The sequence below is a fragment of the Lolium rigidum genome, chromosome 2, assembly GCF_022539505.1.
Source record: "Lolium rigidum isolate FL_2022 chromosome 2, APGP_CSIRO_Lrig_0.1, whole genome shotgun sequence".
Taxonomy (NCBI): domain Eukaryota; kingdom Viridiplantae; phylum Streptophyta; class Magnoliopsida; order Poales; family Poaceae; genus Lolium; species Lolium rigidum.
In genome coordinates this window covers 15,452,436-15,470,725 of record NC_061509.1, presented here as the reverse complement: position 1 = coordinate 15,470,725, position 18,290 = coordinate 15,452,436, and the positions used below count along the sequence as shown (strand labels likewise).

General features: G+C 54.8%; 1 protein-coding gene across 1 annotated transcript; it reads right to left on the bottom strand.

The window, feature by feature from the left end:
- Nucleotides 1-15,554: 15,554 nt before the first annotated feature.
- LOC124686005 (leucine-rich repeat extensin-like protein 7) lies at nt 15,555-18,085 on the bottom strand. The gene has a single exon (XM_047220018.1). It carries the CDS (start codon nt 17,926-17,928, stop codon nt 15,787-15,789), a length of 2,142 nt encoding a protein of 713 aa, XP_047075974.1. The 5' UTR covers nt 17,929-18,085; the 3' UTR covers nt 15,555-15,786.
- Nucleotides 18,086-18,290: the final 205 nt, after the last annotated feature.

The following is an 18,290-nucleotide window of genomic DNA, read 5'->3' as shown; positions in this document are numbered from 1 at the left end:
TTCTCAAGTCATTCTCCGGCATCTTACTCTCCGGCATCTTTAGACTTCAAGTCTCTCCTCGACGAGGTCGAGAATATTTCGGTTTCGTGCCTCGTCGGAGACATGCGCACCGTGATCTGTCGTGCCGGCGTCGCTTGTCACTTCGTATTGACAGTTGCGCGCTCATTAACTGCACCGCTCCGGATCCCACTCACCGTTTCGGATCCCATGTGTGCTTCCGTGTGGCTTTCTCTTTTCCGCGTGTATCTCTGTGACACGTGGCGAACGATGCGACGCGAACCGTCGCGGGCCGCGAGACAAACGGCGCAGGCCCGGCGGTTTTCGGCCCACCTTCTCTCTCCTTTATAAGCTCAACTCGCCCCTTCTTCTTCCTCTTCTTCGCATTCTCCTTCCTTCGCGCATAGAGTTCCTCGCTCCTGCGCTCCTTCACCGCACTTCGTCCGCCGCTGCTCGCCCGAGTTTTGCCGCCCGGTGAACTTGCGCCGTGCCTCCGCCGGACTTCGTCGTGTGGATAGCTTCTGCAGCGTCTTCTTCTTGCGCGCCGCATTCGTGCTTCTTCTTTACTCTCGCCGCCTCGCCGTCGGCAGAGCTCGCCGGCGACCGCGGGCCTGTTCTTTCGCCGGAGAAGGTCTTCCTCATCAACTACGACACTCCGGGTCAGTTCGAATCTTGCTTTGTGTGCCATTTGCTCGCTTTCCAGATCTGGGGTCTGTGGTGTTCTTATTTCTTCCTTTTTCTTTGGTTTTTCTCTTACTCGTAGATCTTCGCGTGGGGGTCAAGTGTGGGATTTCTGTTTCTTTGCCTCCCATCCAATGTCTGACGAGGAAACTTCTTCCGCGTCTTCCTCTTCTTCTTCCGCTAGCCATAACAAACAAACTTCCGGCGAATCTACGCCCTCGCATTCGATGAGGATAGATTCCGGCAACCGACAGGACTCCAATAGTCGGCAAGGCTCGGCAGCCATCAAGAGGCCGGTAGCCCTCAAGATGCCGGTGGCTCCCAAGATGCCGGTAGCTCTCAAGAGGCCGGTAGCTCTCAGGATACCGGTAGCTCCCGGGATGCCGGTAGCCACCTTGGGACGAGCAGCTCGGGCGAAACTTCAAGTAGCTCCAGCCAATCTTCTGACGAGGAGCCTTCCCCAGTTACACGCGGAGCCTGGATGGGCTCCAACGTTACTGAGTATGAAATAGATTGGCTATACCGGTCCCGTAGGATTCCGGAAGGAGTCACTTGCCGGATTCCCGACGACGAAATAATTCCGGACCCCGAGCCCGACGAACGTGTTGTCTTTCTTGCTCACTTTGAGCGTGGCTTCGGCCTTCCTCCATCCTCTTTTTTCCTTGATCTTTTAGATTTCTATAAGCTCCAACCTCACCATCTTCCCGGTAACTCTATCTTTTACCTTTCTTGCTACACCACTTTCATGGAGGCCTACATCGGCATACGTCCCACTCGCGAGACGTTTGCCCGCTTCTTCGCTCTTCGGATTAATTCCGTTCAGGGCAAAGATATTCCTGCACCTAAGCCCCCCGTTCAATGCGGGTCTTGCATCATCAGCAAACGTCAAGGGAGCCCCTTTTTCGAGTTTTCCGGCCTGGAGTCTTGCCGGTTATGGCAAGGGACGTTTTTCTACGTGAAGAACAACGGCCCTGCAGACTTCATTTGCCTCGCCTCCTTTTGATCCGGCGCCGCCCGCGAAAACCAATCGGAGCTACAATCCGAAAGAGTCTCACAACGAGACCAACCGGATTATACGCTTCATGAAGCGTAAGATGAAAGATACCGGCATCCGCTCCGATGATATCATCCGCACCTTCATATCGCGCCGGGTACTTCCTCCGAAGCGCCGCGAGCACCGGATGAGCGAAATGTATGGCCCCGGCGATCCTACCAAGATCACAGGCCTGCCCCTTAGCAAGAAGGACGTTGTCCTCAAGGCCAAGCAGATTTGCCAAACCGCTATGCGTTTTAACCGGAAATGGGGCCTTCTTCCCTTCAAGCACTACTAACCCTCCGACCCAAGAAGTAAGGGACCATGCGATTGAGGTTGTTCCTTGCCGGTAACCTTTTGCTTTTGCTTATTTTCTTTTTCATGTTTCGGGCCAAGGACCGCTTCCCTCTTATCGAAGCCGAGCGGCGAGGAGCTTGTCGGAAGCGCGCCCTCGACTCCTTCGACCCGCATCCCCTCATTTTTTGGAAGGATCTGAAGATGGGCAAGACCTCATCATCCCGCCTGGGCCGGTCTCCGCCAAAGCCAACCGGGTCCGCTGACGACCTGGAAATGCTTGAGGTATTTTCTTCTCCGGTTTCTTTTCTTTTCCCTTATCGTTTTCTTTGAACTGCTTCTTAGCCTCATCCAATTTACAGATCCATGAGCGCGTGCCGCCCCTGCGCGCTGAGGCCGGCACGGAGTTTGTGGACAAGCTCATGGCCCAGGGCCAGAAGAACAAGCGGTCGCCATCTGACGATGGCTCCAGCCAGGCCCCTCCCTCCAAGCGCTTCCGGACTGAAGAGCTGGGGGAGAAGAAAGTCGGCGTGCGCCGCTACGCGCGCAAGCAGATGCCAACCGCTTCCGGGTAAATTTCTCATTCCCTGACTCATCTCTTTTTTGCTAAGTTCTTTTTCCGGTTGCTTTCTTCCAACCGTCTCTCTTTTTTCTCTTTCAGCCCTGCGCTCAAGCTCGGCTCAAAGCCCTCGGGCTCTGAAGGTTCCGCAAGGACCTCAACCCCTCCTCACTCAAGCCCGGCACCGCCTGGTGCCGGTAACATCTCTGCGCTCCCTCTCGGGGGCACAACAAGTTCGGGGCGTGCGGCCCCTACATCTTCTGATCACCGCACGGAGGAGGATCCTTCCTTCTTCCTTGAGAACCAAGACACCGGCACCAGCAACATCGGTGCCGGAGAAGAAAAAACTACCGGGCAGGCGGAGCCTCCAGCTCCTCCTGTCTTTGAGAAGCAGACAAGTCCCGCGCCGGAATCCTCCGCGCCGGGAAGCTCCAACTCGGGTGGTGCGTCTACCGCTCCCCCTTCTCCGCGAACAATCCTTATGCCGCCGCCAAGTGCTCCCGGCGCCCAGCCTTCCGGGGCTGCTTTTGCCGCGCCGCCGCCCAAGATCTCCAAGCCTCGCCAAGGGAAAGGCGACGGCTCCCGGCACTTCTTCTGCGGGCCAGCAGCCCCTGGTGCTGCACGTCTCCAAGGCCGCCCAAAACACTGTCACTAAGGCCACCGGTCTTCTTGGCCGCATAACTAACTTCAAGCGCCAAGGCCAGGATCTGGGGCATCTCATGCCCTACGCCCAGAAGTGGAACGCCGCGGATATCACTCCGGCGACCCGCGGCCTGGGCAAGGACAGCAGCCTGCACCTGATCCCATTGGGAACCGCTCTTCCGAGGAGCACTTCACACGGCTCCGCTGCGCCGTGAAGGAGCTGGACAGTTCGTGGTATGATGCCACGAACAATCTGATGGTACGTTTTATCAATTTTTCCTGATTGCCGGTTTCCTTTCTTCCGGAGTCTTTTATCTTTCACTTTCGTGCCGGTTTCTCTTTTGTCTATCTTCCCAGTCCCCGAGTTTTGTGGTGAAAGCGTAGCTTTTAGGACAAAACTTAAACTTTTAAGAACTTAGCGCAAAACCGGCACTGCCAGTCCCCGAGCTTCGGGTTAAGAACTCTGTTCTTAGCGCGAAACTTTTCCTTATCTTTTTTGCTTTGAACAGCTCACGGCTGACGCTCGGAAGATCCTCTTTGAGGAGCTCTTGTGGGAGCATCGGGAGCTTGTGGAGGCACACGACAAGTGCCAAGGTATACTTTTGTTCTGCCGGCATCTTTCTTACCGGAACCTTTTTTCTTTCTGACACTTGTAACTTCTTCTTGACAGTGCTCCCGGAAGCTTCCATTGATGCCCTCAAGGAGCAGCTCGCCAATGCCCAACGTACGACTTTGTTTTTCCTTTTGCTATCTTGCTTTTACCTTGAACCCTACCAACGCCACCTTGCTTACACCTTCTTTTCCGGGTTGCAGGGGAGAAGGAGCAGCTGATCCAGCAGCATCAGGAAGAGCTGAGCGCCCAGAAGACCAGCTACCAGGAGCTCAAGTCCCAGCTTATCCAGCTGGGTCTTGACCATGCCAAAGCTCTCGAGGCCGCCGAAGCTGACGCGGCGGCTAAGATGAACGAGGCCCTGGAGAATGCTAGCAACGCCACCGCGGTGCTGAAAGCTGAGCTGGAAGAGCCGGCCAAGGCCCGGAGGCCGCCGAGGAGAAAGTCGCGCGGTTGGAGGAGGAGCGCAAGGAATGCCATCAGCCGATCCTCCAAACCGACAACCTTGCCCATCGTAAGCTCTCTGATCAATGCATACAAACCATTTTTTCTCCGGCGTCATTTTCTTTTCGCTATCTTTTCTTCCGGTCTCTTTTTCTTCCGGATTCTTTTCTTTCCGGATTCTTTTCTTTCCGGATTCTTTTCCTTAGCCCTTTTTTCTTCTTTGCACAGGCCTCTTCCCGGACTCCCAGACTTATGCCATCAAGAAGGTCAACGCGCGCCGCCCCAGCCCGCAGCCAAGCGAGTCTCGCCGTGCCATGGACGCCCAACGACCATCCGGTTGCGCTTAACGCGCGGGTGTCTCACATGCGCGCCATTGACCGCAACTTGTCCGATATTCCCGATGTAGCTTCCCAGCTCTACAGACTCTCTCGGCCCGGCGAGGTGGTGCCGGACACTTTCTCCTTGATCAGCCGATCGCCTCAAGGGCGCCGGCAGGAGGATCCGCGAATGGCGGTGCTCGCTGCCCGCGCCGGGAGCAGCACTCCGTCCTTCGCGTCGCCTGCTCTTGGTACCCGGAGCTCGACCTGGATGCCCTCATCGGCGTGCGCGAAGGCGCGGAAACCGATCTGGACCCGATCCTTACCGCCAAACGGCAGGATCGCGCGTACCGGATCGCGGAGTACGCCGAAATGCGCACCTTCATCCCTCCACCTCACGGCGTTCAAGATTATCTTGATGAGGAGGAAGATGAAGCCGAGGAGGAACCTCTTGACGGTGCTGACGCTGGCGACGCTCCCCCTGAAGCTCCTGCTGCCTGATTTTCGACTTGGAGATTACCTGTCATGCCCCTGGCCCTGTGTGGCTTAAAACAATCTTTTGTTAAATTCTGCCCCGGTATGCCGGGGCTTATGATGTAAAACCTTAAGTCTGCATGTGTTTGACGTACAACTCTGTGCCGGTAAGTTATACCGGTATCTAATTATCTTAGGTTTGCCTTAGTGTTTCTGCTTTTGGTTCTGCTTTTATCCTGCACTTGCAAAGATTTCCAATTGTTTCTGCATCCAATTCGATGCACACTTGGTTCTTTTGCCTTGACTCTCCTCGCCTTCTCCGGGCGTTCTTTGGCATATGAGCACAAGGTTCTTTCACCAAACAAGCATTTTCTTGAACTTAGAAATAATTCAAAATTTTGCAAAAACCGGTATGACCGGGGTTAGTTAAATTTTTCCGGATTGTTCTTTTCCGGTTTCCCTCTCCACAGTTCGTGTGCTTATCCCCTACCGGTTTATCTTGCTTGCCATGAAGCCAAGTTATGGACAGCAGCAGAGTCGAAGACTCCGGTAGGGTTTAGCACACTACTAATCCGGAAAGAAAAAACGTTCAATAAGCAACCGGTAACGGAAAAAATAGACATGTTCCATGCAATTTAAACAAGACAAGTCCCCGAGATTCATTCGAGGTTCCGACATCTTTTATTCATAGCATGTAAGGTACAAAAAGGAACTTCTTACAAGCACAACTTCAAGAGTAGAAAGGACGCAACAAGGCTACGTTCCATGGACGTTTGGTCTCGTCTCCGCATTTGTCCGCCTTTCCCTTTTTCCATTCCTCGTGCATCGATTAGGTAATATGCATCATTGTGGAGAGCCTTGCTCACAATGAAAGGTCCTTCCCATGGAGGGGAAAGTTTATGCCGGCCTTCAGTGCGCTGCACCAGGCGTAGCACCAGGTCCCCTTCTTGGAACATTCTTGGATTGACCTTCCGGCTATGATAGCGTCGGAGGTTCTCGCTGGTAAATGGCTGTTCTTGCCAAAGCTAGCTCTCTTGCTTCTTCTAGCAAGTCTACATCATTTTCTCGGGCCTCTTTTACCTCTTCTTCGGTATAGAGCTGCACCCTTGGTGAGTCATGGAGAATGTCGGTTGGTATGACCGCTTCTGCTCCATAAACCATGAAGAATGGCGTGTATCCGGTAGACCGGTTCGGAGTTGTTCTTAGACTCCAGAGTACCGATGGTAGCTCATCGATCCAACATCCCGGCGATTTTTCCATCGCATCTATGAGTCTTGGTTTGATACCGGAAAGTACCAAAGCATTCGTTCTTTCAACTTGACCGTTGCCTTGGGGGTGCGCCACTGAGCACAAATCCAGCCGGATGTTTTTGCTCTCACGTAACCGCTTGAATTCTCCTTGGGCAAAGTTTGTGCCGTTGTCGGCTATGATACCGTGTGGGTATCCATATCGCAGGATTACATCTTTCAGGAATTTTACCGCCGTGTGGCCATCACACTTTGCGATAGGCTTCACCTCTAGCCACTTGGTGAATTTATCCACCATTACCAAAATGTGGGTCATGTTTCCCTTGCGGTTTTGAACGGTCCAACCATGTCCAGGCACCAAACGGCAAAAGGCCAAGTTAGCGGTATGGTTTTTAAGCCAGATGCTGGGGTATGGTTTTGCTTAGCATACCTCTGGCAGCCATTGCATTTCCTTACCAAATCCTCAGCATTGTCCAAGGCTGTGGGCCAGTAGAACCCATGCCGGAACACCTTTGCCACCAACGCCCTTGAAGAAGCGTGGTGCCCGCATTCTCCTCGATGAATTTCCTCAAGCATTTCTCTTCCTTCTTCCGGCTCCACACACCTTTGGAGGACACCGGTAACACTTCTCTTGTATACCTCGCCATTGATGATGGTGTAAGCTTTGGACCTTCTTTGTATCCTTCTTGACTCATTTTCGTCAACCGGCAAGGTGCCGTTGATCAGGAACTCCTTAATAGGTTCAACCCAAGATGGTGTCTCTCTAACCACAAAGACCGGCATGTCTATGTCCATGCTGTCCACAAGCATTGCCTCTTCCGGTATGGGCGTCGTAGTCCCCGAGTTTACCGGTGCAGTCCCCGAGCTTGCCGGAGCAGTCCCCGGGTTTTCTTCGTCCACCTCCATTGGCACCACATGTGATTCCGGTACAAAAATTGATTCCGACTCCGGGCTTGGCTTGATTGATGGAACTCGCAAGTGCGCCAGAGCTATCCCGGGAGGAATTTCTTGCCTGGATGAGCCTAGCTTGGACAAAGTATCCGCGGCCTCGTTTTCTGCACGTGGTACATGGTGGAACTCACATCCTTCGAAGAAGCCGGCAATCTTTTGCACCTGGAACCGGTATGAGGCCATGTTGGCATCTTTTGCGTCCCAATCTCCGGAACACTCGTTGCACCACGAGATCTGAATCACCATAACAAATGATCCCGAGTGCCCCTATTTCTTTTGCAACCTTGAGCCCATGTATCAGAGCCTCGTATTCAGCGACATTGTTTGATGCCCTGAAGTGCACTTGTAAAACATACCGGAGGTGATCTCCCTTTGGTGAGGTGAGTACCACACCGGCACCTAGGCCTTCCTTGAGCTTGGATCCGTCAAAATGCATCTTCCAGTACTCTATCTTGTGTTCTGGCGGCTTGTACTGCACCTCAGCCCAATCGACTAAGAAATCAGCTAAAGCTTGCGACTTAATGGCATCTCTTCTTTCATACACCGGCACGTATGGTGATAACTGAATTGCCCATTTTGCAATCCTGCCGCTGGCATCCTTGTTGCCCATGATATCGGAGATGGGTGCCTCGCTCACCACCTTCATGGGGTGCTCCTCAAAGTAATGCTTGAGTTTCGTGGCGGCCATGAATACGCCATAAGTCATTTTCTGGAAGTGTGGGTAGTTTTGTTTTGATGAGGAGAGCACCTCGCTCAGGTAGTATACCGGCCTCTGGACGGTTTTTCCTTCCTCTTCTCTTTCCACCACTACCACAACACTAACCACCCGATTTGTTGCCGCTATATAAAGCAACATAGGTTCTCTTTCCAAGGGTGAGGCCAAAATTGGGGCCGTTACGAGCATGTTTTTCAATTCTTTAAATGCTGCGTCTGCTCGCGTGGTCCGGACGAAAGTATCCGATTTTCTCATCAAAGCATATAGCGGCAAGGCCTTTTCTCCTAGCCTCGCTTATGAACCGGCTTAGCGATGCCAAGCTTCCGGTAAACTTTTGTACATCTTTCAGCTCTCGTGGGATAGTCATTCTTTCTATTGCCCTGATTTTTACCGGATTGACCTCAATGCCCCGGCTTGACACAAGGAAACCAAGCAGCTTGCCGGCAGGGACACCAAAGGTGCATTTTGCCGGATTAAGTTTCATCCGGAACCGCCTCAGGTTATCAAATGTTTGCCGGATGTCATCGATTAAGGTATCTTTTACTTTGGTTTTTATCACGATATCATCCACATAGACTTGCACATTCTTTCCGATTTGATCAAACAAGCATTTTTGCATACAGCGCTGGTACGTTGCACCAGCGTTGCGCAAACCAAAAGGCATAGTAACATAGCAATAAGCCCCGTGCGGGGTAATGAACGCAGTTTTTATTTGATCTTCTTTTTTCAGAGGGATCTGGTGGAAGCCGGAATATGCATCCAGAAACGACAACAACTCACACCCAGCAGTAGAATCAATCACTTGATCGATTCGTGGCAAAGGGAAAGGATCTCTCGGGCAAGCTTTGTTGAGGTTGGTGTAATCGATGCACATGCGCCATATCTTGGCAAGTTGTGCCTCCAGTGTTCTCATCTTTTTTCTTCTCAACCAACACCGGATTGGCCAGCCACTCGTGTGCGTGACCTCCACGATGAAACCGGCAACCAACAGCTTGGTTACTTCTTCTCCAATGATTTTCCTCCTATCTTCAGCCGAACCGGCGCAAAGGCTGCCGCACCGGCTTAGCATCCTTCCGGACGTTTAGAGAGTGCTCAGCCAGCTCCCTCGGAACTCCCACCAAATCATCAGTAGACCAGGCAAAGATGTTCCGATTCTCACGGAGGAAGCTGACGAGCGCGCTTTCCTATGCTTGGCTGAGGCCGGCACCGATACGGACGGTGCGCTCTGGGTAAGCCGGATCCAGCACAATGTTCTTTGTCTCATTTGTCGGCTTGAATGCCGGCGAGTCCAAGCTTCCACTCATTGCCGCTAAGCTCAACTTTGAGGACTGAGCCAGCGCAACAGCAGTTTGCATTCTCTTTTTCTCCTCCGCGATCACCAGCGATTCCGCTAGGTTTGATCCGGCGTACGCTGTTTCCATTGAGACTTTGTAGTTTCCCACCACAGTTAGTGGTCCACGAGGTGCCGGCATCTTCATCTTGAGATAAGCCGTGTGGGTCGATGCCATGAACGCTGCCAAAGCCGGTCTCCCCAACAAGGCATGGTAGGGACTATCTAAGTCCACCACCTCAAACTCAAGGTTCTCAACACGACAATTGTCGCGTCCTCCAAACGACACGTCCACCCGAACCTTTCCTATCGGGGCACAAGACAAACCAGGAACAATCCCATGGAAAGTTGTATGAGTTGGCTGCAACATGTTTTCTCGTTATGCCGAGCGTACGCATGGTGTGCTTGTACATGATGTTTATGCTGCTACCATTGTCTATCAGCACCTTGCTGAATTTTACTCGAGTTTCCGGCCCCTTCATGATTGGGTCCACCACGAGAGCGTATCCACCCGGATTCGGCATGACTTTGGGGTGATCCTTGAACGACCAGGTGATTTCCTGATCTGACCACGGCATGTATTTTGGCACTGCCGGCATCACGGCGTTCACTTCCATGGAACGGCGACGCACGCTTTGCCTGTCCATTGGTTCTCGTGGACAAAGACAACCATGCACAAGTGTGGGTCTTCATAAACATTGCGGCCTAAAGGTGCCGGTGGAGGTTGCTGGTCATTGTTTTGCTCCACCCGGTTAACCTCGCCGGTACCGCTGCTCGTTTGGCTGTACCGGTAAGGCGTTTGCTCCGGTAAGCGGTGGTGGGGGTGGTAACTGTTGCTGTTGCTGCATGGGGCCCCCTGGCGCCTGCGCATCTTTTACCGCTCCTTTTTGCATCAAAAACTTGGTCCAAGAACAATCCTTCGTCAAGTGATTTGACGGGTGATCCGGATTCGGCGTGTGCCACCGGCAAGGTTGGTCCATGGCGGCTTCCATGGTGTATTTCACGGGTTCCCGCCAGCTCTTTTTCCGGCCCCGTGGTTTCTTTTCTACCCACTCGCTTCTTAGGACCCGCCCACGGCTGCGATCCGGTTTTTTGTCTCCGACCGCCGCCGGCGTCGGAATTTTCTTGCACGGCAGCAACTTGCTGCGATGCGTATCTTCGATCCGGGAAATCTTCCCTCCTTTTGTTGTTCCGGTTATCCCGGCATCGCCGCCGATGCGGATTCGACCGTTCCGGCTCAGCCCGCATCGCCGGCTGCATTGGGTCTCCCAATGCATAGCCGTCTCGCCACGCGTATCATCTCTCGCTAGAGTTGTGGGCATGCTTCTCTCGCAGCCTTTGCCACAAAGGTGATCCTCTCCGGCATCCTTGACTGAACCAAGCAATGGCTTGCGCCTCAATCACTCCTTCACATGTGTTTCTCATTGAGTTCCACCGGGTGAGATAATCCCGGTCTGGTTCTCCTGCACGCTGCTGGCACAGCGCAAGCTGTTGGGGCCGGTTTGGCCTCTTGTAGGTGCTGCTGAAATTGTTCACAAATGCTTCCTCAAAGTCCAACCACCCGTTAATGCTTCCCGCCGGCAAGTTGTTCAACCGGATCCTTGCAGGACCCACGAGGTAGGACGGTATGATTCTTACCGCCCGGCGCCGGTTTACTCCACCACCAGCCACATAAACAGCTGTGACATAATCTGCCAGCCAGCCTTCCGGCTTGGTCGTTCCATCGTATGTTCTTGTGTCTCGGGGCAATTGGAAATTGCGCACCGGTGGTTCTTCTCTCATGATCCGAGGGCCAAAGCACCTTGGACCAGGAGGTCCTTCACACTCAACTATTGCAGATAGACGTACTCTGTCCAGCCTGTGCCTCGCATCCCGGTCTGGCAAACATCTTTCCCCTAGGCGTTCTCCCAAAGGGTTCCGGTGGACTCTCGTTCGTTCCGCCTCGGAATCCGATTCATCATATTCTTCCAGTTCCGCGGCCCTTGCCTCGCCGGTAGCCCGGTGGTGGCATCTCTTCATCCACGCACGCCACTCTTGCGGCTTGATAATTTTGCCCGGTTTCATACCTACCGGCATGATTGTTTCCGGCATAGCCTCCCTTGGCATAGCCCCGATCTGCCCCTTGGCTTTTTCTACCGGCATCTTGTTGCCCGGCTTTTTGTTTTCCGGCAAGAACTCGGATCATACACAGTCATCTGCTGTGCATTCTTTTCTTTCCTCTTGCCTCGGGTGAGGGGACGAAGCCTGCCCCTGGGACTTGCTTCCGGCATTCTTTGTTGAACGCGCGGATTTTGAGGCCACCGCCTCATTTAGCTTAGCCAATTGCTCAAGCATTTTGCTGCTCAATCACTTTTAACAGCCTCTTGCACACGTTCTTGCCGCTTTGCCAACTCGTCACCGGAAAGAGATTCACATAACGCTACCGCAGCTTTAGCGGCTTTTATAGTTTTATCCGGACTACCGTACTTTGGCTTTTCTATGATGCTCACGGATACAGATGCACTCTTACCGGCAAGAACTTCTTTGCGCAAATCCTGATCTAGATTGCGAGCTTTAAGCCGGTTCTCCGGCATCCTAGCGGCATGAGCACTAACTGAAGCAAAGCCATGGGCAGCATTATACTCACGTAAGGTTAGGTTCAGCTCGCGCTGCGCCCGGATGATGTCGGCGCCGCCGGTAAGCAGGGCCTTGCGCGTGGCCTCCAGCTCCTCCCCGAGCCTTTGCCGGGTCGATGTTCCGCGCGATGGGCGTGGCCGGCGTGTTCATCGCCGCTTGAAGAGGTGTTGCCGGTGGTGCCGATGATGCTCCCGCGACGCCGGCGTCACGCTCCAGCGGTGGTTTTGCCGGGCGAGTCGATGCCGCACGTTCAGCTCCTTCTTCCACAGCTCCCTTGCCGGTGTTGACCGCCCCGGCCATCATGACCTCCACGCTTCCGGCAGCGCGGCCAGCACACAGCCATCTTGGCGGATCCGGCGCCACCAGCACCGGCGAGAGGCGCTGGCGCACAGGGACGGTGCCGAGGTAGACGCGGATGCTGCCGAACTCGATGGTGCGGCCGTTCTGCGGGAACTTGCCGCCGTTGGCGAAGCAGCCAGCATTATCGTTGATGAAGTCCATGTTGTAGATGCGTTCCACGAGCGCGGACACCGTGCGCTCGCCGTTGATGTCGAGGATGCCCGCCCGAATATGAACTCCAGCAAGCGCCACTTCATGCCCCACGGTGGGCGCCAACTGTCGTCGTGGTGAACGAGCAGATGCCATGGGATGGCTTATCTTGGGGCCGAATGGGCGCTAGAGGATTCGGGGGAGGGTTTGTGACTAGATGGATGAACTTCCGGATGCTTTCCTCAAGAACCCGGCCTAGACCAAAGGTAGAGGAAGAAAGACACAAGGACGAACTCGCTCTAGATCACCATGTTCATTGATCTCAAAACAGGTTACAGGTTGTTCTCTCCTTGGTTGATCGCTCGTCTAAAAGAAGCTGCCCCCTCTCCTTATATAGGGGAGAGGGTGGCTTACAGAACAAGAAACCCTAATGGGATCTTTGACTAGACAAACTACTTTACAAAGATACTTTATAAAGTTACTTTAATCACAGATGACGTCGGGGTCTTCTTTAAACATGAAGGATGACGTCCTCCGGCTTCTTTGACCGTCATCCTCCTCCTTGTCTTCTAGTCTTCGTTTAAAGCCACTTTGCTTAGCTCATCTTTGTCCTTTAGCTTCTGACGGAATCTTTGACCAGTCAGCCGGCTTGTTCTCCCTTCCGGTGCTCCGGTATCTTTCCTTCCCGGTTCCGGTATACCCCTCTTGGGGATACCGGCCTAGCTTCACTGAGCCAAACTCTATTCTCTTATACCGGCTTGAATATTAAACCGGTATCTCGAAGGGCGAGACCATCCGGTATGGCACATCTTTGGCATACCGGGGGTCATCCCCCCAACAATCTGCATAGTTAGGCCTTACGCTGGGGTCGGAGGATCCGGTGGTGCGTTAGATGCTGTTCACCGTCCCTGCGAGGGATGTTCCGGGATCGACGTCATGTTGGTTTTTAGGCCTCTCGTAGGGGTGGTTTGCACCGTCTTTCGTAGCTGCTAGGCCCGATCACACGTAGGACGTTCCGGTTATGCGGTGAAAACCCTAAACTGTCGTGGATCGTTTTAGCTTTGTCTCGATCAAGCGGGATCCCCATGCCATTGTAAATCCAACGTGAAACATGGGGCGATCGGCTCCTTGAGCCGATCCACTGGAAACCCGAGAGCCGATAGGGCTCGTATTTAATGTGCACGTGTCTACCATGCGGGAACAATCGAAGCACTAACACCTTCCCGACCGGGTCTAGGTCGGGTGGCACGCCCTAGCAACCGCCAGGACGTTGGCCAGAAGATTTGCGGGACGACGCGAGGTGCCAGGGATCCACTAAGCGGCCCTGGGAGCTTCCCGGCTCTTCGTGTTGCTCAGCCATTGCCCGTCGGTGGGTTTTGGAGGGTAACAGATCTCCCCTTGGTCCATAGGCCGGATAGCACGAATTATAGAAGTATTGTTAGTTCCTTACAATATTTGACATTGATACTAGACTTTTCTTTTTCTGTGAACATATTTTGTTTGTTCATGCGCCAACTACTGCTTATTGGACATTTGTAAAAAGATTCTCACATATATTCAAGGCACACTCATCGTTGGTCTTACTTTTCAAAAATCTCATTCGACTCTTCTCAGATGCCGACTGGGAGGTTGTCTAGATGGTAGATGCTCCGGATGAGGTTCTGCGATCTTTTTTTTTCTTTGGTCCAAATCGGATTTCGTGGAGTAATAGGAAACAAGCCATTGTGTCACGCTCTAGCACTGAGGCTAATACAAGGCCCTGGCCGCTGAATTATTTTGGATCTCAACCGCTCTATAGGTTTAGATTAAGGGGCGTTGAACATGTACTATACCTCTCTATGTTAGGCATAGAGCAGTACTCTACCCCAACGCGCATACCACTTTGTATTGCCACGATGGGGGCTTTTTTCATCTATATAACATAACATGTACCCGAAGCCTCGAAGAGGGCTATCATTTGCGTCAATACGCTCGACAATTAGATCGGACCATGAGACCATGGACATGTCAATAGTTGTTGAAGAAGACCTAGTTGACCCCAAGACCCCAGTTCTTGCTTGGTCACTGTTTTTCATTCACCAAAATATGAGAGGGAAATACTTTTGTACTTAGATGCATGAGTGTGGGTGTTTCGATCACCGTCCGTTTTAATTTAAGACTAGAATAAAATAAGGAGAGGAAAAGAAATCTTTCCATCTACCAAGTCGAGCGAAAATCTCGAGAAATAAATCGACAGTACAGAACACACTCATGCCCACGTCCATGCATGTAAGTATAAAATATGCATGAACTTGTGTAATCCGTTCATGTTTAGATATCGTTCTAAAAACATCTACAGAAACACATTTCCGGGTGCTTGTTTATAGCCACTCCGTACAACCCAGCGTTTGCCTTTTCTTGGATCTGCAGACTGCAGCCGATCGAAGCCGTGAATAGCCGCCCCACGACGGTGCCCTCGCTGTCCCTCACAAAGCGCAGAGAATGGATGTCCGCCACCGACCAGCCACAGTGCGCCAACGCTCCCTCCTCAGTCGCTCTTGTCTCCTTCTTCTTCATCTTCTCCGGTGTGGATCCCATCGATCGGCGCCGACAGCGACACGTCTCGCCCTCAACCTCTTGGCGCGTTGCCGTCCATGCATGATGGCCGGTCGGCCCCCCATGAACGGAGCACCCATGCATGTACGTTGTCTTGGTCCTCTTCTTCCCCACGACAAGTACAAGATGATGGTGGATACGGACTGGTGGTGGTGGTGGATGTCCCATTAACTGCAGCACCATCACCCAGCTGCATCTGCGTGAGATCGGGGAAAAAATCAGAGCTTTTCATGTGAAGTTCTGGTTGGGAAGGAGGGAGGGACCAATGAACCAATCTGTGCATCTGCGCCTGCTCCCCCAAATCACCCCGTTTCGATCGGATTCGGCAACGCATCATCAGAAAGGTAGAAGAAGATCGAATGAGGAATTGAATTGATGTTCGTGCCGAACATTCCCCGTCTCGTTTTCATTGCTGCTTTCATAGTTGCTGCGTTCTGCATTTCCTATAAGGGCAATCCAACCCCATGCTGGAATTTTCGCATTTGTTCATTCATGTATGGGCCAGATCGGGATGTTTTATTGTCATTCGTTTGTTCATGTAAGCTCAAGAATACACGGCACATCCAAATTAATTTAATAAATCTGGGCATCCAATCCAAGTGAGAAAGAATACATATATAGGAGGGGCAGTCTCTGTAGACCGATCTCGATCCAATACTCGCAAGAAACAAGAAGAAGAAATGAAGCCAAGATGTAAAAATACTAATGGCAGGTGGAAGATGAGGTATTATACTGGTGAGTGTAAGTGGTGACAAGCTGACAATGGGTGGCGGCTGCTCCGGCCATCGAGAACTAGTAGTGCGGCTTCACTGGAGGCGGCGGCGACCCGTACGACACGCCGTAGACCGGCGGGAACGGCAGGTTCGCGCCGGATGGCGTGGGCGTCGGGTGGCCACCGGACGGCGTGGGCGTCGGGTGACCGCCGGTGCCGCCGCCGTGCGATGGCGGCGCGCAGTGCTCTGGCGAGGACGGCGTTGTTGGTGTTCCTGACGGCGACGACGGGGTGCCGGGGTGCGTGGATGATGGAGGCGTCGTGGTTGGGGTCCCCGGCGCCGCGTAGCCCGGGTACTTTGTGGGCGGCGAAGGCGTGGGGTGGTTGCCGGAGGAATGTGGCGGCGAGCCGGACGACGGTGTGGACGACGGGGGCGTCGAGGGGTTGGGCCCGTACGAGCCCGGCGGCGGCGCGTACCGCCCGTCCGGCTTGTTGTACGAGGTCGGGGGAGGCGGCGCGTCGCCTCCTACCGGCGTCGTGGAGCCAGATGGCGGAGACGGGTAAGACGGTGTTGTCGGCGTGCTCTGCGGCGGCGAGTGGTACGACGGGGTGCTGGAGCTTGACGGCGGTGTCGGGTACGACGGCGTGGTCGAGCCGCCCTGCGGTGGCGACGGGTACGACGGGGTGGTGTGTCCTTGGGGCGGCGAGTGGTACGATGGGGTGCTGGAGCTTGATGGCGGCGTCGGGTAGGTCGGCGTGGTCGAGCCCTTGGGTGGTGACGGCGTGGTGGATCCATGAGGTGGCGAGTGGGACGATGGCGTGGTGTCACTCGACGGCGGCGATGGGTACGAAGGCGTGGTGCCACTGGACGGCGGCGACGGGTACGAAGGTGTCGTGCCACTGGACGGCGGCGAGTGCGACGACGGTGTGGTGCCACTGGACGGCGGTGAGTGCGACGACGGAGTGGTGGCACTTGACGGCGGCGACGGGTACGATGGGCTCGTCGAAGGCTGGCCACCTCCGGTGTGTCCACCACCACCTGGCGTGGGCGTGGGCGTGGGAGTTGGCGAAGGAGTGTACGCCGCCCCAGCCTGGCACTGCGACTTGCTGCAGTCGAACGGGTGCGCCGCAGCGTAGGCGCACTGCGCGGGCGGCCGCTGTGCGGGCGCGCCAGGAATGCAGTTCCACGCGCCGTCGGCGGTGGCCTGCGCACACCCCGGTCGCGAGACGATGAAGTTGTTGGTGTACGTGAAGTTCTTGAGCCCAGCAAGCCCACACACACCAGCCGGCACGGCGCCCTCGAACATGTTCCCCGCCAAATCGAGCTGCTCGACCGCCGCCATCCCGCCAATAGCCGCCGGGATGGCGCCCTGGAGCCTGTTGTCGCTGACATCGAACACGGTGACCTTCTTGAGCAGGCCGACCTGCGGCGGGACGCAGCCGACGAGCTGGTCGTCAATGAGCACGATCTCGTCGAGCGTGTCGGCCATGTTGCCGATGGAGGGCGGGATGCAGCCGCCGAGCTTGTTGTGCGCGAGCACGACGACGGAGGCGGGGGAGTTGCCGAGGTTGGCCGGGATGGGGTTGCGGAGGCGGTTGGAGTTGAGGAAGATGGCGTCGAGCGGGCGGTCGAAGAGCGCGGGCGGGATGGCGCCCTCGAAGTCGTTGAAGCGCAGGTCGAGGTACTTGAGGGAGGGGAGCGCGAGGACGACCTCCGGGAAGGCGCCGACGAAGCGGTTGTTGCTGAGGTCGAGCTCGTGGAGGAGGCGCAGGCGCTTGAAGGTGTCCGGGATGATGCCGCAGAGGCGGTTGGAGTTGAGGTGGAGGAGCGCCAGGTCCGGGAGGCCGAGCGGGAGGGAGGCGGGGAGGAAGCCGGCGATGTCGGCGTGGTTGAGGTCGATCCCGGCCACCGTGAGGAGGCCGTAGGCGGAGGGGTCGGCGGCGCAGTAGACGCCGGTGTAGGCGCAGACGTTGGGGCCGAGCCAGTTGGCGGTGAAGTTGGATGGGTCGGAGAAGATGGCCGTCTGCTTCCAGGCCTGCAGCGCGGCGTAGGCGGCCCGGAGGCGCGGGTTCGGGAACGGCCAGGACGGCGGCGCGTCGAAGCGGGTGGCGAGTGAGGCCGCGAACTGCTCAGCCACATTGCCCTCCTGCTGCGCCGACGCTGCCGCTGCCAGTCCGAGCAGCACGAGCGCGAGCAGCGGCGCCATGCCGCGCGGGATCATGCTTGCGTTGAGCTGTGATCTAGGAAGAATGGAGAATGGAGCTGTGATGCGAGCGAGCGATGGTGGAAGGAGAGGTCAGTCAGCTCGGGATCACGGAGGAGAGGATCAAGTGGGGAGCGTGGTGATGAGGTGTGAGGGCAGTGGCATTGAGAGTGGTCACATGGGACGGGGGAGGAGCTCACATGGGCGAGCGCACTATGATGTACAGGGACGCGACGACGCGGCTGGTGGACGACGGCTGGCTGGCTGGCTGTCCCGGCGTCGGCGAGGAGGGAGAGCGTGGCAATTTATTGTGTGGGGTTTCGCCGATTTTGTTCACTGCTAGAGTAGTACACGGTAATGCTATACCTACGGGATTATCT

Excerpts from the sequence above, each read along its gene's own strand:
- LOC124686005 (XM_047220018.1), bottom strand. The coding sequence starts at position 17,928 with ATGATCCCGCGCGGCATGGCGCCGCTGCTCGCGCTCGTGCTGCTCGGA.